The 27,781-nt window shown below is 32.7% G+C and overlaps 1 protein-coding gene across 7 annotated transcripts in view; it reads left to right on the top strand.

Moving 5' to 3' along the window:
- Nucleotides 1-27,781, top strand: part of LOC110992992 (hemicentin-1) — a 175,439-nt gene that overhangs the window by 87,108 nt on the left and 60,550 nt on the right. For all 7 annotated transcript variants that reach the window (XM_045629395.1, XM_045629394.1, XM_045629400.1 and 4 more), the window contains one exon: nucleotides 15,573-15,727. In XM_045629395.1, the coding sequence (XP_045485351.1) occupies nucleotides 15,573-15,727 (155 nt within the window). The remainder of the gene's footprint in view (nucleotides 1-15,572; nucleotides 15,728-27,781) is intronic.

The raw sequence follows: 27,781 nt of genomic DNA, 5'->3' as shown, positions 1-27,781 counted from the left end.
ACGTTTTTACACTTAACACGTAATATGTATAATGTAATACTTTTTTAAAGATTTTACAAAACAATTGCACATTACACGCGTACATAAAACATATTAAATAATAAAAAATATAGAAATTAATATAGTTGTTTGTATGCTCTTATTCCTATTTACTGCGATACAATTACCGATAATTACAATACAATTACCGCTGTTCAAAGTAGAACTTTTGCGATTACCTGAATAATTTGAAATAGAATTGCCTTCTCGAGCTCATTCACTACGATACGCGAAAGACTTATGAAATTTCCCTGCAACTTTTCCACTAAAATGACCCATAAAACCTACATTCATACAATAGCATCACTTGCAGTGGCACAATAGAGTTTTTTCACTTTAACTATTCAACTCGATACGATGCATCGATGTAGTTAATTGGAGATAGCATCGATTACAGCCTGAGCTATTGTTCGATCGCCTAATTCAGCTATTCATTTATAGTCTAAGAGATACTGTCGCTGTACAAATGTCTGCCAACTACTTGTTTTTGCAACAACCACGTCAATTGGTTTTGAATATATTTTTTCTTATTATCTAGGAAATTGAAATGTGACTTAATTAAATATAAACTACAAAATTAATTTATGTCGAGTATTTTTTACTCAGTAAACTTATTATAGTTAAATTTGTTTTGATTTTCTTTTTAAAAAAAATGAATAATTTTTATTATTACTTTATAGGTTAAGTTGAAAATACTGTATTCTTGAGTGTAATCTATAAACTACATGAAATAAATGTATATACCTACGTAAAGATTACTTTTTATAAAGTGAAGAAAAACAATCTTAATATCATCTCTCAGCGTATCTGTTGTCCGATTCAATTCTTTTCTTTTCGTTAGTTTCGTATCGCAATGTCTCGATGCACGTTTTTTGGAATTAGCCGATCGATTTATGTTCGCTGCTATTTGAAATCGAGATACTGCTTAATGTACGGATAGCGACAGACATGACTATAATGAAAAATCGTATCTTCAGATCAGATGTTACAATTTTGTACATTTCTTACTTTCGTGAAGATTGGAAAAAATCGAAATGTAGCTTTTATCCAATTCATGAACTAGCGACGGATGACCTCATGGGCAGCTATTGAGTTTAGCGCGAACAAACAGTCAGATATTGGTACGCGGTGGAGCAGTTGCTTTTATATGATTATAAATGAATTATACCATAATTATATAATACCATAATTGATAACGTACACAGTTTAAACCTAACCTGTGTTTCATAACATTAAGAAGTTAGGTCCTTGTAGCCAATGATGTCTTTTATCAAACCCATTAAAAATCTGACATAACCATAATTTCCGAGAGACTTTATTAATAACACATTGTCTCACGGCGGCAGCCGTAATATAGACCATATTTTCTTATTTAACGACGTGTACAGTCCATTAACGAACAAAAATCAGGACAGTCAGGTGTGTACCGCGATAGTTAATGGAGAATCAATAGAGTTCATGTTACCGCGTCACACTGACACTGGGTTACGTCATACAAAACTTTGGCTTGCGGCTTTAATACGGCTTTGCTATATGTAAAACTGCGAATTGTAGTGCATGTTGTGAGAAACAATTATATTAATATTTGTCAAGGAATCTTTGCTATCCAATCAAGATGCAGCTGCCTTTCTTATAAGTTTAAGTTAAAAAAGAATTATTTAATTGTCTTTGTAGTATGTAAAATAAATTATTTTGGATTTATTCATTGAGGTAGGTGGGAAATCACGGAATTTCAGTGAAGAAGCATTACGCATTGTCACTCTTAACACCAACTCACAACTCCCTTATAGTTATGTAAATTTTAATATATTTTATCTTCAACTGTCTCATGTAAGTTCGATTTTTTTTCTTATTCGTGTATATATCGTGTGACCATTATTAGTTAACTAATGCTTTGTCTTACATTTATAGCGAGCCCTTTTCTAATACACATTCGTGGATCTATAACGGAGATTTTTAATTTCGATTCGTACAATTTTTTTCAAGAAGAAAACTAAAAACCTAAGCGCTATATGTACTTTCCGCCCCATACCAGTTTTAGTTGGTATCCTTATTACGAGTGCCTAAGCTTCAAAAATACTCGAAAAAAATGTTGACATAACAATATGTAAATATTGCTGTAGTATAACCACTTGTATTAAGTTTATTTTAATATAATTAAACACATTTGATTAAGATCCGTGATCGAAATAATCTGTGGTTTCATATTATTCACTCGAAATTGCAATTTTCATCTGATTGTTTCAATTTAATTGCCTAGTAATTACCCAACTCGAAACCATAGCTGTTATGATATGGGCAGCACAACTATGTTTAACCTGATAGGTGTATAATTATCTTGAGGCTGGTAACAAAGTTTGCGAGTGTAGGGACACAAGTCAGAAGTGCATGTCTAATCTCTATATTATAATTCTATTACTACGATAAAACCGATGTCTGTTTTCTGACCGCAGTATTGCGAGCGCAGACGTCGGTCAAATATCGTATCCTGAATAGCCATCCTATCAGATACAGATTGGGATTGCTCCTTCCAATAATTAAATAATGTTAATTATTCTATTAAAAAAATCGGCCTAACCAACGCTGGTTCAAGAAACATGAACATAGAGGCAGTTAATTATAAGTTATATTCAGTTCGCTTGCAGATTCAAATTACATATTTTTATCCTCGGTCACAGTAAGGACGGAGGGTATGAAATTATTTTCAAAAAGTTTTTTCTTCAAAGATTTAGAATATGACTGAAATACTCACATGTAAAACCTTAATTAGTTTATATATGGATGAAAATTCAATCTCAACACTTTCACGACAATGTTCCAAGAAATTTTCTTTTGCGTTACACGCATAGTTTCATAAAAAAAAGTCTACGTGTCCCGCCAAGGGGCGTAATTGGCAAAGTTGCCTCAGACTTTCTTCGTGTATGTTACGTAGCTAATAGAGTGCAAAAAACTAGTCTTGATTTTCTTTTCCTGACGAAGCTTTTAAATGATTATGATTCTACAGAAAATTATTTTTTTTTTTCTAATAGAAGGCACGGGCAGGAGGCTCACGCGATATTAAGTGATACCGCCGCCCATGGCGTCACATTGCCAGAAGGTTTGCCAGCCTTTCAAGAATTGGCACCCCGTTTTCTTGGAGGACCCTAAGTCGAATGGGTTCGGAAATAAATCAGTGGGAGCTGGTTCCACACAGCGGTGGCGCGTGACAAAAACTGCCTTCGCGTAATCACAGCGACCATTTGTGTCAAAGCGAAGTCGTAAAGGGGTCTTTCGGCGTGGTTTTAGAGCCGACTCAGACCCATGCCAATTGGCATGGTGGGCGTTAAAATCACCAAGTATCACGAATTCGGTGTTCAAAACGCTTTCGAGCAGGGAATCTGCAGTTTGGATGTGCTCGATGTCTCGATCAGTTTTGTCATTACCGCTATGGGCCTACCTTTACGGCACGCGTAGAAACGCGGATGGTAATTGCAGTCTACGCGGAGCCAGAGGTTAGGAAGGGACCTCCCTTCCTTCAAACGTCCCGAGGCGACGAGAACAGATATCCTCTCTGACGTACCCTGATGTTGGAGTTGAGCCTCCTAACATGTGTGAAGTCTACACGGTTGTGTATAAAGGAAGCCTTTGTTGGATTACTCCGTTTGCCTCGAAATCGATTACGAATTGAACTAGGTTTATCGATCGCAGAATTGGAATACGAAGGAAAGCCTCCCGAACCGTCCCAGTGAAGGACGCCCAGTTAAGGATTCTCCACCGCAAATACGAGTAGCCCCTGGCGTGGTTTCTGTTTTAACAGCATCACACTCCCTCTAGGAAGGGATTTGATTGCGCTGATTAAACAATCTCTGTCACAGGTTGTTTTACCAGTGGTCGATGAGGTCGTCACGTTCCGACGCCTAAAAAATTTACTACCCATATCATAAACACACAAAAACAACAATACAGAAAATAATAGTTAATTTGAAAATGTACCGAAAGAGAACAGCTTGAATAAAACTTGCGAATTCATTCCATACAGATTTTGTCTTCCTTTATTTAACTGCCGCTTCTAGCTTTTACACCGTTCTAAATATTTTTAAAGCAAACTATTGTCATCAACGTACAAAAGTTTTAAAAATATAAAGTTTCATCTAGGCTGTTTATTTTTGTTCTGAATTAGAAATTAACAATTATTTAAGAAACTTGTACATTTTCAAACATTCATTAATTTTGACAATTTGATCACACATCACACAAATATACTTATAAGGTGCTTTGTCAGATGAATTAAAAATATTTTAGAATTGATGTATATTTATTTTTTCAAACAAATGTTTCCAAAATGTAAAATACATTACTTCGCTTAGAATATATTAAAAATATTGTATTTAAATGAATTAAGTATGATAACTACTTTACCTTTAAGGTCTAAAAGTTGAAGTTACAATTCGGTGTAAAAAGCAGCCCATTGAGACAGTATGACTCGGTGCCATTATGAACTTTTTGATTTTTCCACTTGGCGTACTACAGAAGCCTTTTCATGTTTTATATTTTTACAGAATCAACTTAAGTCTGAGGACTTTTCCACAGTTCTTACTAAAAGTAAATGCTTTAATTGTTTTCAGAAATATTTCTTCCTTTAATTTCGAATGGAATCATTTTCATAATTTGAATAATTGATATCTTCAGGAATTCGCTGACATCTTGAAATTAGTATTTTTCGTATAAAAAATCGTGGACATTGAATTGTTATTCCCTTCGCAACCTCAATATCCAAATTAGGCAAAGATATCAGGGATCGAAATAAATCTTCTCCTTAAGGACAAATCGAAAACCCTCATCTTAAAACCTGACAATGGATGACGCGATAACCGCCCTATAATTCATACTGAGGGGTTAGAGCACCTTCACACTAACAACATTTATTACGCAAGAGAACGTAAAATGTTACGAAAATGTTTCTTGTTGTAGATGCAACACAATTTTATTGTCTTAAATGAGAAACAATTCCATTTGGCTACCGCATCTCTTGCAGATTGTGGTACAGTACTATGCTGATTTCGTTTTTTTTTTGTTTTGACACGTTATTCTATGTTCCAAATAAAAGATATAATGTTTCTAAGGCTATATTGTTTTGTAAATAAGCAGTGACAACGTAAAATTGAGCTTCCATTTCCCGTTGAGTAATTTTTTATGAGTATATTCGTAGACAGTGATTTTTACCGCGTCAGTCAGACAGCCGTATATTCGGATTTAGAAATGTGTACTAGTCTATTCAAGTGATTCAGATATTCTTTTATGTGTGTTCATTCTTGGTGCAGAATAGGCTAAATTATTTATAGTTTTTTTTTTTATTTTAGTGCTTTTTAAGCCTCCATTTGACGTGAAAGATTTTATCTTGTGTGTATGCTCAAAATAATCAGAAGACGTGCACTCTTGGGCATTTCATCCGTTATAGCAAAATATCAAAATAATAAGTAAAAAAAGTAAATTTAATTCAGCCTTCACTCTTAAATATTTGATACACGGTTGATTGGGCGAGCAATAAAGTGAAAAGTAAATTTTTGTCAAATATTATCGGTCCAGTCGAAGCACGTTTTAAACGGAATTTAAAATCGCGGTTTTTACATAAATTGTTGATTGCTCAACAGTTTACATTTTGTGAATCATCGATGAAACTATCCTGTAATTTATTATTCCAAAATTGTGTTTCTACGTAAGATATGATAGAATGGGCTGGTTATTGGAGAATGTGTGTTTCGGATTTTATAAATAAATACCTATTGCGCTATATAAATATATTTCTAATAAGAACATGATTTTGGTTGTGTCTTAATTTTTTGTCACATGTGGGGTAACGTAATTAAGCCCTGGATAAACAAAAATGTCTCCCGGGACCACGCGCTGCGGCAATCTATTTATATTTACTTTATATACACGCACAACTGAAGGCTAGATGTGCTATTATGGTTATCACAAACAATATATATCGCTTATTTTTTGTTATACCTAATCAGAGAACTGGGCATAATAAACTTTTTATACCACTACCGAGGCTTTACGTGGTGTAAACGTTAATCAAAGCCTGGTTGGTTTATTCTGCGAAGATTTTTGGTTTGATTCTTGAACAAAATTATTCTTGCGTTATATTCAGAACAATCTGGTACTGTTAGGGCCTGTTTCACAATGTATGGGTAAAGTGCCAAATAGCTATGCAACACATAAATTATTCGACAGATAAAAGTTCCAAATAAGATACTTCGAATTTCATGACGTATAGCGCTATCTGACAGTCGTGAAACGCAAAAATACTATTTATCATACCAATAAGTGACAAATAGCTTATTTGGAATTTATCCGGACATTGTGAAACAGGCCCTTAATATCCTAAATTATCATAGACATATATATGCCAATAGATTTGAAAAAAAAGTCTTTGTATTTTTTATAGAAAACATATTTATTGTTATAACTAAGCTTCAAAATTTCCATTGACACGAATTGACAGTATTGTTTAGTACACAATTTAATAATATTCAAACACAAATTCTCAATTTATAAATGGAACTAAAGCATTAAGGAAGCCCCAAAATAAATCCTTTTAATATTTCGAAATACGATTTAAATTGTAAAATAAATAAAGAGGTTTCGCTCAACAATAAGAATGCCATGTCCATATTTCACATTCGCGTAACACCCTTAATACATTACGTGCGCCCCCTATTGTATGACAAGGCACACGAGCCCATAATTTAGACCCTGATTTGACAGCTTTACGTGTACAGGCGACACTAGTTTTAGGATGTCACAACAAGATCATGCATTGCGATGATTTTTTAATTTTTCTTACTTTATAATTACAACTACTCATGATAAGGTCATCACCAACTGTTTCCGCGAGGGAAAGTATTATTTACCCAATTAGTACAATACTGGGTTGCTGTACACGGCTAAGAAACGTACATAAAATAAAATGTATATATTGTGAGCTTTGCAGTGATGACGAGTTGTGTTTGTTTAAAAAACTTCCCGAGTAAACGAACACACGTAATTCTTTATAAGATAATCCCCTAAATCCTTGTTTACTTTGTGGAGCCACGAGCGAAGCGACTCCTATTTATTCGTATAACCTGGTTCTTTACGGGTCAAAAAACAAACTGGCGTACATAAAGTACAGTTATCGGTGTTGCTATGGGATTTAACGAACGATAATTTAATAATTAACTTATCATCATATACCCAATAAAATTAACGATATTGTTGTCATAAAAACCTTAAATTTAAATAAATCATACTTTGTAGTTAGGAAATTAGAACAATAAAATATTATGTATTCTTTGATAATTTAAAGTGCGTAATATAAAGTTAAAATAACCTGTTTTCGTGGCTAGCTGTTCGTTAATCTCTCACAGCGCGATAAGCGCTTCAAACACGAAATCCTTAAAAATTACCAACAAAGGCCTCCGTCATAACTCTCCTCCATTCCCTGTGATAAAGCGAGAAATTATTTAAGGCTTTTCTTTAACATCTTATCTTTGCTTTCCGTTGAAATTTAGAGACGATAACTGACCTGCAATGTCTTGAGATTGACAACGTCATCGTCATCTAACAAAATAATAAATTACAAAATATTACTTGTATTTTAATATGAATCGTGTTACAGCATATAAAACTTCCAAATCAGCAAAAAAAGATGGATCGCTACATTAAAACTATTTGGCAACATTATTCAAGGGAATGAGCTAAATCAGGGGTCGATCTTATATATCGTTTCCAAAAGGGACAATTTCCTGTTTGAAATCCCATTCGGGCAATTCGAGCTGTTTAATGATGCAAATCGAATAACATTTTGATGTTTTTGCGAGAGCCTTGTTTCTCCCTTTTTATATTTAACCCATTTTACAGACAAACGGATACTATTTATATATTTACCCAATGTAAAAACCCTTGGTAAATTAATTATAGCTTTGCGATGAGATTCAGAGAACCTCAGTATTTTGAGAAAACTCACTAACGATATTATCACAAAACATTTATGACATGTATTAAAATAAATATATTGTATGGTTAATAGCACTTGATTGTGGGTTAAGAATTAAAACTTCCTTCTATTACAGACATATAAAAGTGGAATATTTTTTATAATGTCCTATTTTATCCAGACCTAGAATTTCTTTCCAATAATAAAAGGTTTAATGGTAAAGGTTTATAGCTACCTATAAAGCCTATTTCTGTGTAATGACCGATTGCCAGTTATTTTTTATACTGCCTGTATATGTACCATAAAGTTTTAACAGCTATTGTTCTTTATTCGAAGATTTGATTACTATTTTATTTGAGTACTTATTTATTGTGGTAAGCATTCATTGCACGATAGCATCGGTCATATACCAGATAGATTACAGCTACGTGCAAGGTTATTAAGGCATATAAGCCGATTCCAGTATAATACGCAAAATAAAGTTCAATTGTAGCTTAGTTTTGTGTCCTAACTAGATTTGATAGGAGCATCGCAAAGAGCATACCAACAAGTGCCTAAAATTTAATTTACATACTGGTGCAACTGCACATTAATTTATGCATTAAGTTGATTGAATCGCTCTGGTGGGCAACTATTCCTGTGTAGCCGTCTAGTGGTGTAGCGCGGTGCGTAGCGATACTCGGCTACGCTCTACAAAAATCTACGCAGTTGTGTAGCTATTTGTATAACTTAATGCCTTTTGTTCGTGTTCATACCGAAGTTCATAAAAATATTAATTTAATAATACTTTTAAATAAAACTTCGGAAATTTGGAATATTTTTTACGTTAATTACTTTTTTGCACATACTTATTCGATGTTAAAAGTTTATTGAAAACGAAACCTAATAAAATTAGTAAAATTTTATTCAGTAGTCAGTGTTTTTTAAATCAACGACCCGCGAAATATTGAAAGCAATAAATAATAGAACAGCCTTTCTTAAGAAACATTAATTTCAGGAACACAGAAACATTTGTTTATTTTAACCATTGTTTATCTGGTAACCTATTTGTTTACGTTTGAACTTTGTTAACTCCAGGCCTGTTCCTCGCGATAATGTTCTCAATGGCTATTATGTTTCTGTTACACTGCTTTATCTCTAAATACGAAATCACTTTATTGTTCTTTAGTGGTAAACTTTTGACACGGAATGTACAGGCGACCCATTTTATTATCAATAGAATTTTTATTTACTTTTAATCGGTATTCGTGTGTGTACGTTTAATCCAAAATCTACTTATCACATTTAATATGTCATATTTAATTCGTAAATTTAATTTAATTTTTCTATTTTTGATTTATAAATAATTAATAACTCAAATGAATGACGTGTGCAGCATAAATAAACACTTATATAGAGGTATAGCGTTAACTTTGGGCTAAAGTTTAGCCTGACCCCAAATAAAACCGAAAATGTCATCTCGCTAACAAAAAGCTATAACAAAACACAAAGTCAGTCACATTCACGGCTCGCTGGTCCGCGAAATCGGCCCGAGGTGCTCCTACAATTGTTTCCGCCCTTATTTCATTTCACTTTCACTTATTAAGGACACCTGAAGAAAATTTCTTTTCACGGTCCGTACGATGCGCATTCACGAAATAACTTTTTGACAAATGAAATATTGTTTCAAATTCAGGTTTTGTAAGTAGAGCGAATAAGTAAATTATCTTTTTTATTACGACGATACTTGGGCCATGATATCCCGTAATCCGAAGATTATGGATAGTTTACGGATCATGTGAAGTAAGAAAAAATTTCAGGTGGAACGTTTTGCACCAACTGCGTGATATAATATTATAAAGCTCGTTATTATGTATGTCCTGCAAACAGAGACAAATAATTATAACTTTTTATGTAAGCATACAATAATATGAACGTATTATATCAATGTCACTCGAATGAAACAAGGTGCAACATGTTATAAATGAAACAAACAAAGCATTGAGGTGCAGCATCCCAGTGAAACAGCATATTTATCTAGAGAATAGGGCGTATAAATTACGTGTAAGGTGCGGTTTAGCGAGACATTCGGTTGGAGACAAATTTGCGGACGGAACTGTCTCTGGCTAAATGTCTTTAGCACGGCATTCGAAACTGCAATTTACTGAATAAGGGATCCTCGAGGTTACCTATTGTATATATTGTATTTAATTTTATGGAATAGAAATTTCCAGCTAACTTCCGTTAAATGTTGCAAACAGTTTACAATTTAGAGAAACCAATCTTATGGGACTTACAGAGAGCGCTGAAAATGAAAGATTTTGTAAGACGAGAGAATTTATCTCAGCTAAGGTTGACTGTAGTTAACACCACTTAACCCTTAAACTGTTGGCAACTTGAGTGAAGGGAGGCTCGTTGCGAAACAAAGAATGACGTCTAGTTGGTACTTAAAAATGCTGTCTCCACTGAAATGGTTAAATCTTTTAATATCAAACTTTTAGCCAATATTCGCCATATTTGTTTCAGTAGCAATGCCAATGTTCTGTGATTGCAAATTGTAATTAATAAATGTCCTATCTCAAACTATACTTTTTGATTATATATAGTATATAATAACAACATTATTACCTAATATAGGTACCCAATACGATATGTTTTATCCTTGTTCACAAACGTTGAAAAAAGTAACAGCCTTGTACACAAATTTACTACTAACTATATCACTCAGTACTCACTCGTTTCATGATTATTTTTACAATTGTCGATAACGTACTTAACTACAATAAACATGACAAAATAAAATTCTACATTATAGTGTAAATATAAGTTGATTCCCCATTTAACCTTATGTTAATTAGCGCGGGATACATTTGCATAATTCATGTAAAGTGTATTAGTTTTTCAGCTCATATTTCACGTGTCAGGCGAAATTTTAGCACCTATTGTCCCACTTAACTGTTTAATGTTGTTGGCCGTATTCACACCGTAGCATTAGGAAAGCAAAATGTCTGTTACTTACATTTTTGTTTAAGTATTTACTAGATAACAAATTGTATTGGATAAACAAATTTATTGGAAATAACTAAGTAAAAGTAAATTGCAAAAATGCAACAAGCATTGCCTTAGTTCTGTGTAAACATTCATCTCTTTACGTTATATGTCTTCCGAATAGATCATGAAGTTTAGTCACAACGCTTTTAATTTCTAGTGACTTAAGCTTTACTGCACTCACGGTGTGATAGCCAGTCACATTTATATGAAAACTAGTTCTGTGAAACGGGTTTTTATAGCTAGAGCCTGCTTAATGTTGACGCTTTTACTTATATACGCTTTATAGCTGCTCATAAAAATTATGCTACGAAATATTACGTCTAGTAATGTTATTGTCATAGTTATGGCGCCAACTTTAATGATAGATAACGCTTCCTTTATTTATTTATTTTTCCATCGTAGTTCTTATTGCATGCTATACCACATGCAGCTGGAACGTCCGATGCGAGGAGTGGACACAATTAGAAATTCTATGATTGTTAAATTATTTGACGACCCACATAACAAAAGCACTTTCTGCTCTCGTATGTATGGACCCATTATTTAATCTTATTAAAAAGACTATTTAACAATTTAAATAAACATAATTCGAGTTTTTTTCACTTAAGATCAAGTTTCACTACATCACAGTTTATTAAGTCCACTGTATTTACATTACTTGTTAAGATATAAAGCTGAAAGTACCTGGTTGAACTTTCTTACGTGTAAATGAGGGAAATTTCATACGAATGCTCCTAATGAAGGAAAAAGTTCACAACATACTTCGCGGAAAAACCACCAAGCGACGGCCACACGTCGGTGTAATTGAGAGCAGCTTTAGTGCGGGTAGTTTTTGCCTTTTATTACGTGGTTTCAGTTTTAATAGCTCTACGTGAAACTATTTTAATATTTCACGCCATCGAGTGGCATTTTCAGGAAATTTCTTTTGACAACCGCACCTTTGGTACGAACGACGATTGAAGTGTATTTAAATACAATATGCAGTTGTTAAATCTAATTTGGAAATCATTAATAAATGCTGAGTATAATATTCAAAATTATGTTTATTGTATATACTATACCATTGCATATCTATGTTTATTATTAATGAGTTATTATTGACACAATATAAATACGTTTTAGCCTAAGTATATTCAAATATAAACTTTGCACTTATAGGTAACTATTGTTACGATACTAAACTTAGGTTCGTATCTGTTGTGAAGTCTCAAAAGAAAGCTTATCTTTCTCAATAAAAGATAATGGAAGCAGTTCGAATTATTATTTCGCAGCGAACTAAAAGCCGTCATAAAACGCCTGTCTTTATAGACCATAAAAGTTTTAAATTTTCCATCGGTTTAAAGCGCTATTGTTTTTGTTTGTGTTTATAAACTTAGCGCTTGAAGCATCGGAAAGTGTGATAATTTTTAGAACACGATAAAATTGCCGGCTTTTATGACAGCAGTAACATTAATAAGGAAAAATAGCAAGTTGTTAAATTGTTTAATAGACGTCAGAGGGTATTGTTTTGATGTTTTTCGCTTAACAATGATATTGAGCACTTTATGCTGCTCGCTTCATTTAATTTGTTCAGGTTACGACTTAATTTCAAAAGCTGCCTTTACTTCCATAATAAACTTCATTTATATATTTTCTAAAACTAATTTAGAAAACTGCCTACCATTAAGAAACCTAAGACAGTAATGAAATATGTTCTTTCTTCTTTTCTTCGTGCAAAACCTTCACATGAGAAAAGCCTACTTAAACTAGGTAATTTAACACGAGCGTGTTACTACTTAAACAAAGGACGTAAGAGAATTCTCCAGTTTCTTTAAGTAGTTAAACTATGATGAATCGTGTACAGTAGATAATTAAATAACTCGAGCGTAAAATGTTCAATTTAACTCCAAATGTAAGGAAACTCAATTAGTACGAGTCAGGAACAGACTATCAATCTCACAGAGCAGTTTATAAAATGGGCAGTGGGGAAACATTCCGTACGTTCTTTATATCAATGCAATGTTTATCGATTATTTTCAATCGGCACGAACTAAATATTATTTAATTCACACTTAAAAGAACTTCATTTTATTATCACAATGAAGAAAACATCCATTTACTCGTTTGGCGCACAAAACGATAATATTACTAAACGCAACCTGATTAACATTATTTCTATGGATCTGGCGGGTTGTTAAACTTAAGTGGTCACCTCCAAATACCTATTTTACATCCCCGATATTCATAAAGTACATTCCTTACTGATGTATTATATTGTGTACATTCCTTACTGATGTAATTATACTGTGGATTCAAAGAATGTTTTCGCTAGTTCATCCTGCGGATAGTTTTGATTATAAATTATAATTAGTGCTGCCGAAGCACGTTTTCAAAGAACAATGAGAAATGAGAAAGGGTTGACGTTTGTGTACGTAGACATACCTACGATTGATATTTTCTCTTTGAACATTTAATATATTGAGCCGAAACAATACAAATCATAATCGAATTGACATAGACTATGATAATTTATTGTTTGTAACTGATTGTATGATAAATAAATGTATATTGCTCTACCTTTACGTTTATAATAAGACTAACGGAGCTAACGATTGCTTCGGCTGTTATATATATAATATATTAAAATCGTTAATTATAAATCAAGTTAGTATCCTATCACAGTCTGTTCTTTTCTGCATATTACTTTTGTCGACATCACAGGAGACCGAAGAGCTGGCAGCTACCTCGCACAAAGAATTAGTCTAGCTATTCAAAGTCCTTTAGGCAAGGTTCCGAAGATACTGGCAGCGCTTTGAATAGCTAGACTAATTCTTTGTGCGAGGTAGCTGCCAGCTCTTCGGTCTCCTGTGATGTCGACAAAAGTAATATGCAGAAAAGAACAGACTGTGATAGGATACTAACTTGATTTATAATTAACGATTTTAATATATTATATATATAACAGCCGAAGCAATCGTTAGCTCCGTTAGTCTTATTATAAACGTAAAGGTAGAGCAATATACATTTATTTATCATACAATCAGTTACAAACAATAAATTATCATAGTCTATGTCAATTCGATTATGATTTGTATTGTTTCGGCTCAATATATTAAATGTTCAAAGAGAAAATATCAATCGTAGGTATGTCTACGTACACAAACGTCAACCCTTTTAATAATATTTTTTAATAATTAAATTTTAAGGTTAGTTATTAGATATATTTTAAGTTTGTAATTGTATATAAATATTTATTAGATATATTAAAATGTATACATAATATCGACGGCAACAAAGAACAAACGGTCATCTACAAAAATACTAGTTTTCAGGGGAGCGTTTTTAGTGCAATATTGGTGTAACTTGTACAATAAAGATATCTTCACAAAATTTGGAATTGTTAATATTTATAATATTTTACTATTAAAAATATGGTAGATGTATTTATCTACTCCAATCGAAAAAACAAAGAAACTGAGTCAACTGCCAATTGCAATCAAAATGACAAAATTGTAGTGCCAATCATTGGCATGCATCAGTTCAGATCATCGGCTCAGAGCATTACCAGATATCCTTTTCAGCTTCGCTTACCAACCATTATTTTTAAGTTTCATAAGATTAGAGAATTAATGAATAATTAGATATCAGTTATGTAACTATTTTTAACAAATCTTCACTCGTGTCCCCAATGTTGGTGGTATCTATCAAAGTTGAGAGATCTTCACTTTTAAAAACATCATTGTTTTCGTTTTTTAGCAAAACTTTATTTGTTAACTTAACCGTAATTTGTTTCCTCTATTATTAATTTGAGTTTATAATTATAAAATGTTATTGTTGTAAAAGGAATAAAGGAAGTAAATATTATATTAAATCAATCGGCATTTAAGAAGAAGTAATTCTAGTCGTATTCCTATAAAAAATCGTTTAGAAAAAGTTAACAAATACAAGATAAAAATCTTTATATAATTTCGTTTGATTCGCTATTCGCCGTGCACCGTATGACCGACAGTTTGAAGTAGTTGTCAGTTGAAGGGGATCGTAAGAAAACTCAATTAGACAAGAGTCAAGCGCAGGCGATCCATCACAGCGCGCTGAACGACCCACTTCGAGAAAACTTTATTATAATTGTATTAATGTTCCAATGACTTATTGAAACAATTTTTAAAAATAGTTAGGTATCTATAAATTAATAAATAAATAAATAAAATAAAAAGCCTTTTTATTTCCTACTAATATAACTTTTTACATTGGCCCATCTCCAAACGCTTACTTATCTAATTAAAATTAATACCATCTTATTTTTATTTATTTTCTATATTATTTACCTATAACTATTTTATTTATTGTTATTAATATACTACTTATATAATATTTGCTACTATATATCTCATATTTACTACTAGATAATATTTACTATTACATTATTTTATTGTATTATTAGCTAGCTTGGTTAGATTTTAGATACTTAAATAATATAATTTGTTAAATAATATAGTTAGGTATCTAAATATATAAAATTATTGATGTGAATCTTCCAAACTAAACTTCTCTTACCTCTTTACAGGATGTCAATTTCCCATGAGCCCAACGCTACTTACGCCGAGTTGGTGATCACCAACGTGAAGGCTGATGATGAAGGAGTGTACCGCTGCGAGATCACCTATCTGCAGGTCGGCGAGGACTGTAACACCGTGCAAGTCACGGACTTTCATACTTACAGTAAGTCTCGATTTCTACTTAACAATACACAAAACGTTATTTAAAAATCTTAATTTTTACTTGTCGAGGCTTACGTCATTTGCATTACGTTATTTTAAAAATTGGTCGCGTTGCTTTTTCACAGTCATATGATTTAATTATTATTTATTTTCTTTATTTCCTATTTGTACAATAACTTAATGCTAGTACAATAGAAAACTAAACCAAAAACATAATATAAACATAACAAGTAAAACCTTAAAACCTAAACAAATTTATAACAAATTATAAATAATGAAATTCTTATGACTTCAGCCAGTGTGCCACTAAATAATATTTAGGGTGCGCAAGACACGCATCCAAGGCACTGCCAGCAATTGCGATCGCTAACCACGCATAGTGTGGTTATTTGGCACACGCAGCCCCATTCTCTCCAACATTTCCGCATTATATGTTTTACCTCTAAGGACCTTAAGGTCCCACCTTACCTCTAACTTGTTGTATTCTACCATACCCAAGACAAACAAAGTTCGATACATTACTGGGTAAAATTACATTCCACACAATTTAATAAATAAATGAATCTCGTATTTTTTTTTTTTGAATTCGCTATAAATCAGAGATTTTTTTTCTTCTTGTTATGATGCTACGTTTGGTTCTTAAATTAAGTTTAATAACGTCCCAATTTTATCAAACATTAACGTATTGAATTTTATTACACAGGATACATTTATCATGGGCTATTCATAATATAATATAAATATTCATACGACACTTCGTATCCTATTAATCTAATTTGTTAATTTTTCACGACAAGTGAACTTAGCGATAATATTTACGTACCGATTGTAGGTATTCTTTAAATCCTACCGAACTATAGCATTATAGCTTATACGCGCTGTTGCCGTTTTTCACTAACCTCTAGAATGAATGAATTTGCAATGGTGTTAAATTTATTGACGTTGAATTTTTCACCAAATTGTTTGTATGGAAAAATGACACTCGTAATTATTAAAATTTTCCTTGTACTTTACGTTTTCCTATGCATACTAAACGCCTAACGATTAAAACATATTGTATATCAATTCAGATTAAAGAGTTTGTGATAGGAATTTCATTTCTAAATTACACGTACTATTCTATCACTAGATAACCATGTAGGTACCTACCTACATTCGTATAAAGTCATTTGCTTTCAATCTTATGTTATTTCTATAATTAAATAAAATAATACTGTTGATATTGTTCGAATGGCTGGCTGTAATAATTAATTCAGTTATATTAAGTCGGCATTAATATTATATTGCGACGCGAAGGAGAAGGAAGTTATAATATAAACAAGTTAATTCGCAACGCATATCTAAAACGATAATAACCGATCGTATTGAAACAAATCCAATTTCAGTGATGTGCTTAGTCTATTAACATCGATAAAAATATTAAATAACAAAATTGATCAAATATTATTTTCATTATTTTTTCGAGTGTCGAGAAACTAATTGATGTAACCTTATAAAATTTACTTTAAGTATGTAATTTAGTCGCATAAGGAGTAATTACATAACATTGTTCTTATAAAATACTATTGAAAACAGCGAGTATCGCCAGCGTATCTCGGGAGGTATTTAATACAAAAGTGAAATAAGATCGATATGTAACGCTAAGTGTAACATCACTAATGTAACAGTTTCATTGCAAGTAGGATATTACTTTCATCCAGCCCCGAGCGGTTCGATTCTATCGAGGTACTCAAGTTTCTCTCTCACACACTCCTCCTTTTCTAATGGTGTGAATTACTTCAGGTTTCATATACATTACTGCTTTCTTAAAATAATTAAAAGTAAAAAAATCATTTCTGAATTAGTGGCTGTTCAATGAAACTGTAAAATGACGTCGAACTAATTAATTTTTCATTTTGTTTAGTTTGCATTGAAGCCTTTGTTTGTAAATTGATAAACAATTGTAACATTAACAAATTTCATTAACTTTATGTAAACATAAATATAAATAAAAATAATGATTTTAACGTGCGACCTGTCCCTGAACTTTTTATATATGTCGCTATAACACTCTATATTTGCTCTCACGGTGAAGGCACAAAAGTTTGATCACATGCCTATTAGAAAGGATTTCGGACCAGGTATATTTTTTCCGAAATGTAAAAATTTGCCCAGACCTGTACGGTTGTGGGGACATTGGTATATAAAAGAGTAAAACAACTATCTATCTCTACCTCGGATAAGCTTTGTAATAGATCCCCCGTCGTTGTTTTTTCCGGACATGGCATATTTAGTATCAGAAATAGTCAGTGTACGGCGTACTGAAAACTGATATCGCATTCTCCCTTTGTAGATGATGCCTCTAGTGATTCATTCCGGACCGGACCCTATTTGGCCTCATGTCACCCACTCAATATCTAGCCACATCCACTAGTATAGTGTGCAATTTTCATTGTCTCCTACGTATTTCAAATACATATAACATTTATCAATATTTGTTTGTATTTATTAATTAATGTTCTTGACACACCTTGGCGCCTTTTTTAATGGTCTATAATCTCATTACGGTGAACGTGACATTTATAAGAGCTTATGAGCACTTATAAATGTATCTTTCACTGTCCTTGAATGAACAGATAATAATAATATATTTATTTTATTTCTCACAAAAACATATACAATAATTGTCATTCTTCTTTGGACCACTGCTATTGCTTAAGTGAGACTGATGCCTGTTAAAGGTTGTGCACCTGTGTTACAGGTCATCAGGCCTCCACCACTTCGGATCGACAAAATGATTATATGTAAAGAATAGACAATTATATTAATTATAAGGAAACCACATGGTGTATGCGTGTGTGTTTGTGTATGTGTGTGTTTGTGTATGTGTGTCTGTGAATGTGTGTGTTCTGAATAATTGACGTAAGAATATTGCACAATTATACTCCAAATAATTATTAACTAAAATTTACATAAAATTTGTGTCAAACTTTATACTCAACTATTTAGTTATGATAAGCATTTTCTCGGTAACCTCATAGTTTAAGGCCAATAGCCACAGTGTAACCGTCTTCTTGCACTCATTTTTTGTTAGGGGATATATGGAGAGAGAAGTGTTGACCTTGTTATATAAGTAATCACCCAAAAAACAGAAGAATTTTTGAGCAAAGCTTGTGCGAAAGGGTTTTGTATGGCACAGTGCATTTTTTCTACGCTTATTATCATTGAGGTGTGGGTCATATTTGAGAAGTGAGTGTTTGCGTAGTATTGTGGCAAGAATGAAGATTTGACGAACAGTGAGAACCTTCCAATGTTTGTAAGTCTCTGCCGTGGGATTCATGAACGGAAGGAAAGCGCTTACCTTGAGAATAGCTCTTTGAGCTCTTTCTACCTTCAGAAGTTGTGTTTTTGCGGAGCCACCCCATGAAGATATACAATAGCCCAGAATGGATTGACATAGTGATAAGTAGACGGTTTTTATTAATGTGTGATTAGCAATGTGCCTCAAAATTTTGAATATATAAATCAATTTTCTAATTCTACCGGTCAATAGATCAATATGAGCTTGAAAATTCAGGTTGCTATCTAGCATGACACCTAAGTATTTCATGGTACTTGTGGAGGTAAGTTTTGGACATCCGCATTGCACTTTGGTTAAACATGATCCAGCATGTGACACAAGTTCAAGATTAGAAGGGATTTTACGCTTCGTAATTTCGAAGGTTATGAATTTGGTTTTATCAGAGTTAAGGGCCAGGGAACTTCTAAATAGCCAATCAGAAACTAAATTCAAACCTATCTGAGCATGTTGAAAGGCCTCAGACCAGTCCTGACCATGGAACAACAAGGCTGCGTCATCAGCAAAGGCTACAATTTTTCCATTTCTAAGGTCCATCCCACACAGATCATTTATATAAATAAGGAACAGTGTGGGTCCCAGGACGCTGCCCTGCGGCACACCGAAGGTCACTGGTAGCTCTGTACTAGACCAATCCCCCACCCTCACAATTTGCGTACGTCCAGAGAGGTAACTCGCGAAAAGTTTGTGAGTTATGCCCCTAATGCCCAGTCTCTCCATTCTGTGCAGTAACACTTCAACAGAAACGGTGTCAAACGCTTTGCTCAAGTCCATGAAGATACCGATAACTTTTTCCCTCCTATCCATATTCCTAACTACAAAATCAGTCAAGCTATGCACTGCGTCATCAGTGGACCTACCCGAACGAAAACCATATTGGGAGTCAGAGATTATATTATATTTCTCGAGAAAGTGAACCAATCTCCTGTTTATCAGACGTTCCAAGATTTTCGACATGATGGGAAGTAAGGAGATAGGCCTGTAGTTGTCTACAAGGCTTTTGTCACCACCCTTGTAGATAGGCGTTATGCGGGATTTCTTGTAAATGTCTGGAAACACTCCTGTTTCCATGGAGAGGTTGCATATGTAAGTGATGGGTGGGACCAAAACTTCGATGTGCTGTTTGAGAAGTCGACTAGGTATCATTACCAACAGCACATTTGTCTCTCAGACCCATCACCAAACTCTTAACTTCAGCATTGTCAGTGGGCATGAGGACAAGAGAATTTATTGACGGGGCGGGAGAGGTGTTATAGGAAAAGCTATTTTCAATCCCTAGACCGGTAACAACGTTTTTCCCTACATTTACAAAGAATGAATTTACACTGTTAACTTTTTCTTGAGGGTTACAGTTTTTTAAAAGTTCTATAGAAGATGATATAGGTTTCTTATATTGTGTAATATTATTAATGGTCTCCCAAAGTTTCCTGCTGTTTGTACTATGTCTAGTAATTTCATCCTTTTCATACGCACGCCTAACTTTTTTTACTAACGAATCTAATGAACAGAGATCTAATATCTTCTATATTTGAAAACTATCATGCTTATCTAATAAAAAAAGGTTATATATTATACCCAATTTGTATAATAAATTTGAAGATTATGTAGCCGCAAAAGTTAATAGGACAGTTAAAATTACCAGCAATTACTCTAAGATTTATACAAGTAACTATTGAGTGTAACCCGCAAATGGCGATTCGGTATTTCCGACCCCAATTTGTTACTAAACACTGATTAATTGGGACGAAGTTTGTTGACTATTTCATTATTCAAAGCCGTGTTAAACAAGAGCTTTACATTTTTTAGCTCATTTTTACTAAAAACTAGAGAGAGAGAGAAAGTAAGAGTCAAGTCCACTCAACATTTTTAAATATTAATCAAATAATAATTAACTAAAAGAAACAATTTATTCAAGGCGATCGCATTTCTGTAAGATGTTTAGGACACGCTTCGCAAGATAATGAAAACACTACATGTTATTCCTCTGACATTTCAAAATCTCACTTATCAAAATTTTATAATTTTAGTCTATTGCGTTTATTAATATCGGTGATAGTAAACATCGTGAGGAAACCGGCTTATTTCCAAAAGATCGACGGCGTGTGTGCACAGAAAGCTAATCACTACTTGCCTATGAGAAAAGCAAAACCCCAGACCTAAAAGTTTACATATAATAAATGAATCATAAATATATAGCAATCATTTTTAAAGGCAAGGTGCTTTTATATCTTTGGAGAGTATTTTGACCATAAATTTTGCCAACAATAAATAACCCGTTCTTATTATTATGACAATGAAAATCATAATAATTCATATGGCATGTGCATGCATATTTTTATACGTTTCTATCTATACGTATTCCACCGTAAAATATCCAATAGGAAGTATGAAGTTTAATTCGCAATAAAGATACAGATTTATTATGGCGATACTTCAATTAAGTTTAATAATTTGAGGAACTCCCTAATGTATTCCATTTGTGATGGGCTCGCTGCAGATCACTTAAAACACATTTAAGTAAGCCTCAGAGCAAATTGAGTGCCCCTTTTGGTATTTGATTGAACTCAGATTGAGCGTTTTATACAATCTACATGTAAATGTAAAATGTTGTCAAGAAAAGGAAAATTTCTTATAAACGAACGCAAAAATATTATTTTATTTAAGACCCGGAATGGAAATGCAGGATTAATAAAGAAAATGAGATTATTAGTTAATGAAAATAATAATAAATTGTATATCCTGTCATAAATATAACGACAAATTTATTTATCAGCTTATGACGGCGTTGCAATATTCCGCGCGAGGCCGTGGTTGTGATTAGCGGAGGGTCGAAAAGACCTGAGGGAACGCTTTCAATCTTTTAAACTCCCCGCACTTTTAGTGTTAATTAATTATGAGCGTCAAGAAATTTACATTTCCTAAGTTTTAAAGTGAATTTTAAGTGAGTTTGAAATTTCTATCAGTTCTCGATCGATTTAATTTAAATATTTATTGAGTTCGATTTATGTTAATATAGAATTTAAATAAGTTATAACTCAAAGGGTAAATATTATTATTTGTTTACGAACACCTTTTTGCATTTTTTTTCTTAAAACTTATCAATCATAATAACGAAGAGGCTACAGTTTCTTTATATTTTGTTTCCGCGTCGGTTTCACTATATCAATGTACGAGCCGAAACAATGTTTAATTCCACTTTCTGCAACTCTACTTGTAAGACTTCCTCTTTAAATTAGGCTTTCAGAGGTGCTCTACTCGAAAAGACTACGTTTGAGAGCTTTAGGTCCCTGCACTGATGACTTTCATCGGCTCGTTTGATATAAACTTCTACTGTCCCATTTATATCATATTTCATCATATTAAGATCACTCTTCGAATTTTTTGTGTTTGAAATACCAAAGCACAGTCAAATATGAAATTTATATTAAAATATAACATAGTGATAACTTTATACAATTTACAAATCTTTTATATGAAACGGAGGAAAAATATTTCACACTTTAAGATATGATTTAGCAAGAAATTCAGTGTTAGCACACTGTTTGCCGGAAGGAAGGAGCAACGCGAACCAACGGTGCATTTTTCCGAACAATTTATAACGTCCTACATTGCGCGGCGTGTACCGGAAACGGATGCGTACTGCCCGAACAATGGTTATGATGTATGTTTGTGCGCGCGATAACGCCACTGATCTATTGTTGATTGTACTGTCTTCGAGTAAGCCTTGTCGAGTGCCGTTTTAGTATAAGCTCATCTTTGTGGGTCCTTGTACACACTAGTGCATATTTTTAGGTCACTATGATTATATGTAGACGTTGTGACGTCTTTAATTTTTATTTAAATATAAAAATTCAAAAGTAAAACTGGCAGACTACTGCTTAAAACCCATTAAAACGTTATGTTAATAACAAAGTGTTGGAAATAAACTAAAGGCAGTTATAAAATAAATAGTTATTCATAGCGATATACTCAAAGTATAAATCAAGAAAATTTCCTTTCAAAATTTCCTAACACCTCGAACACTTTGTTAGTAGCTGTCAGATTCCACGATCCACTAGAATGAGCTAATTATCACATATCACGTATCAAAAGCAAATTGTACGACAATTACAGTTGGTATTTGATTGTTTGACGTGTCGGTCTGTCATTATTACAATGACATATCGCCCGTGAATAATAGCTGGTATTAAATTAAAGTACTTGCTCCAATATGCCGCTGTCAAAGGAAATTCAATCAAAGGAACTACTGTCCTATACGGCTGTTTGTATCTTTAAGGAAATGCATAAATTAAACAAAATCAATTCATTGTCTGAAAATAGATTTAAATATGCTTACTTATAGATTTTCTAAGATATATGAACGCAATATCAACGTATAAAATACTCTTTGACCGTACGTTGAAAGAAATATAAATCCTTTTGTATAGAAAATTGGATTCATGGCAGACGATATCTTGTGAATAAAATATAGCTTAGTGCTTTGCGTATGAGTGTAAAGAGATTTGTTTGTTTAAATTTAATTTAGGTAAAACTAAAATATTATAATCTTTACGTCTTAGTTACCATATAATATGGTTGATTCATTTAATATTTAATGACGTTTAGTATTAATTTAATTATTGATATGATATGAATATGAAATTACTTCAAATATAGAAAGAGAAATTTAAATATAAAAATTCAAATGTAATAATGGCTGTTACACGTCAATTCTACAATGTTTCTATTTCTAAGGAGGGTGCGTGATTATAGGATATGCGTTATTTCAATACTTAATGACATTTTATGCTAAACTATACTTATCTATAACACCAGCCTTGGTGCCATTTATACCTTTTACGGGCTGATTATTAATAATTAGGGTCTCTATAATAAGATGAGGCACCGTATGTAATTGAGTCGAGACGCGATTATGACACCCGTTTCTCAAATAAGATATCAGATTTGACATTATGGAGTCTTTCCTTATTTGACAGACCATTAAACATACACCTCATTTGGTGTACATTTAAAATCGAGTTTTGTCAACAATAAAATTAATAATCGAGATTGCGATTAAAGCTGTTTTCCAGTAAATGTCAAGTGCATTATAGCTACATAAATATATTATGACGACAATATTATTAGAAAGCCTATTTTCTCTAGATTGTTTTAGATCTAGGCCGCGGCACAATGGCGCATTGTTGAGTGCGGGATGAATCTTTGAAATTATTTTTCACATTTAGCTCTTGGTAATTCCCTTATTCTTGAATTGACTTGTTGATAATGAGTTGCCCTCGTTAACAAAATACGTTTTTCATTATTTTTGCTTTCCAATGTGTTTAACAGTAGAACTAGCTGTGAGATTTGGCACCTGCTAGAAGTTGTAAACGAAAGTGCTCATAAGTAATTCCCTTCTCCTATCACACGTAGAATTGTATTGCCGCTTCAACGGCATAACATTTTTAATTTCGAATTCCTACAGCTAACATAGATTACATACAACATAAAGCAATTCTACTAATCAAAACCATAATCTAATCATAAAAATATAATCGCCGGTTGTTGGTAGGAAGTGTTATAGGAAGTGCACGATAGTGAAAATGATATCTTCTATCTACACTTATAGACTTTGTTTTACTTAATTAATTTTAATAGTATTATACCTATAATTTAATGTATTATTTGTAATTTTTGTGGTTTTGTAATGTTTTATTGACAAACATCACTACTTAGTAAAGACTCGAAGGTCTATCAACTATTTCACGTGACATTACGCAACTCGACCCTTGGAATCTCAGGAAATCACTAACTGCTTGGTACAAGTTATAAGTTTTAGCTATCGCTAAGTGAAAAAAAAACGAAATCAATTCATATTCGTTCAAAATATAACTGGAAGCGGTACAAACACACATCATTATTATATGTAGAAAGGGTTCACTTTATTTTAAATAAAAACTTTCAGTACGAGCAGAAATAATAATTCTGTTCAAAAACACTTTTTCGACGGATTGACGCTATGAATTATACATTTATATTTATTTTACATAATTTTAAATATTTTTCCTACGTTTCGCGTGCTTTACAGCGTGCGTGGTCACGGTGACTGAAGACAAAGGGGTGTTGAATCTCAAAAAGTATCAACAGCTGTAGAAAAAGTTTAAAAAATTATTTGTATTTACTTCCCCGGAGTTGGTATCGACTAAAAGGGGTTATGCAGAATTGACTCACGATGTCATCTATTTTCGCGGATTGTTTGTCTCGAGATTTTAGATATTATAAGATTTGGATATTGTTGGATCCCAGGTGTTTGATAATTAAGGCCGTCTTCTCTATTGAAATTGGGATGTTTTTTGATTTCAATGGCATCACTTTGGGAAGAATCTATTAAAAGAAAGAATAATAATTCTTACTTGTGCCATAGAAAATGGAGATTGCGACAATTACGCACAGAATAGGTGATTTTTAGTAATGAACCATTCTGAATTCCGTCCAAAACCTTTGTTAAATATAATTTCATTGATTATTTCTATTGAGAGCTTCGTTTAAGGGTGATATAAAGTAACGTAACGAGAACACATTTTTAAAAGTAAGTAGATCGCCACATTGGTACTTATACCCTCATGTAGATAAGTTGATTTAACTTTTTATGTTTAAATGTGAATTTGGCTTAGGTAAATCAGTTAAAATATGTTTTACACTTTTGGTTTTTATTTAAATTTATCAAATTACCATATCGTAAAGAATATAGCTATTTCCCGGTAATATTCCGTTTAATTCACGAGTCATCCCCGTCAGCTTCAACGACTGGTACTAAACGATTTCCGAATGGTACGAATTTAGATACCATTCGAAACCGATCCTGAATAATGTCGTCTCAGCACGTCTGATCTCGTTTTAAATCCTTTTGAGAAATACTTAATACCCCTTTTATTCCGCTTAATTTAAATAACAATTTTTTTTATATTTCAACTATAATATATATAAGTATTTTTCCTTCAGATTCAAAACTCAATCTGTATATATCAAACATGGAAATATTCAATTATACTATTTTATTAATAAAGATTTAAAAATATTTTAATACCTAGATAATAAAATTTGTAAACATGAAAACAATAAAACATTTCAAAGCCTAGTGGATAAGCAATTCGTTCATAACGCCGAGTTAACATAAAATTTCTGACAACACAAATAAATAAATATTAAAATAATAGTTTACAAATGCTATTAATTATTTAAACATAAATGTGGTAAATTCGTGTTTTGGACAGAATATTCATAAACAACAGATGATATGATAATACATAAATGTGATTTTTTAGCGAAATACATAGAAGGCAAACGGTCAGGAGGCTCATCAGATGTTAAGTAATTCCGCAGCCCTTGCATTGCCAGAAGTCTCTCACTTACGTTGCCGGCCTTTAAGAATTGGTAGCCTAATTTTCTAGAAGGACTAAGGCGAAACACTCTTTACGCATTTTTAATCTCCATACGCGGAAATGTAGAAAATAATTGTTTATTTTGTGCCTATAAAACATACAGATAGCGGTCAGTGCAATGCTTGATCAAACATGCGACACGATGCAGTATTGCGGCTCCGAGGTGAAATGTCCATGCCGTTTCTTGTGTTATATTATATTTCCGTAAAAAGTACCGCCTAAAATAAACGGTATCGAATTAAACAAAGCAAGTTCAATTTAAAATCAATTCTTTTCTAATTAGCGCACTATTCGTTTAAATATTATAAAATTTATATGATAAATCAATAATTAAAATATCGCATTAACGAAACGAATGTTTGTGTTGTGTTATAAGACTAACTACCGAATGGGATATGCGTGTTATCAAAATAAATTGTCTGATTTTTTTAGTAAAAAATATGTTCTATATTATGAGAGTTAATAGTTCTATCCAGACACAATAAATTATTGTTTGATATTATCAGGTTTATAAATGGAGCCTAGGTAAGCACGAGTACGCAATAACTCGATTGAATCGAAACAAGCTCAGTGGCTATTCATTCCGATACAGCTCGCAGCTTACAGGCCTCGAAATATATTGTGGGACAGTTCATAAATACAGATTAGTGAAATTGAACGTTCAAACAGAACTAACCGAGATTTTTACTCGTAGCATCGGGCTATATTATATCACTGTTAACGATATTTATTTTAAAATATTGACATGTTTCATAGTAAAGAGATTGAATTTATATAAAAAAATCTGCAAACAAAAAACTTGTGAAGATAATAAAATAATTAATAAACATCATCATTTATAAATATTCTCAGTTGAAATCGTGTCTGATGAAGATTTATAACTATGCTTTTTATCTCACCTGCCAATGAAGACGTTCAATTGTGATAATATTTTCGTAAGATTTTATAAAAAATCAATTGTTTTCAAGACAAAGAAAATCAATATTTCTAACTCCATCAACTATACGACTATAGCAACTAGAACAGATTAAAAACGCACTGCGAAGTGTCGATGCGGTCGTATCTCTCTCAAACAAACCACTCTGGATCGGCGCCAGAATGAATAAATATGTATCGCTGACCACGCCCTCACGAATTCGCTTGAAATGTCTTAGATTTATAGCAGTGACAGAGTCTTAAAGAATTGAAATGGTCGTAGTGCGACATAGACGATTTAATGTACCTTAAGGTGTAAACCTACTTAGTAGATTGCTAAAATCTAGGATTGGATACTTTATTGCTACGGCGTAGCATCAGC

The sequence above is a fragment of the Pieris rapae genome, chromosome 9 (assembly GCF_905147795.1).
Source record: "Pieris rapae chromosome 9, ilPieRapa1.1, whole genome shotgun sequence".
In the NCBI taxonomy this organism is placed as follows: Eukaryota; Metazoa; Arthropoda; class Insecta; order Lepidoptera; family Pieridae; genus Pieris; species Pieris rapae.
This window is presented reverse-complemented; position numbering and strand designations above follow the sequence as displayed.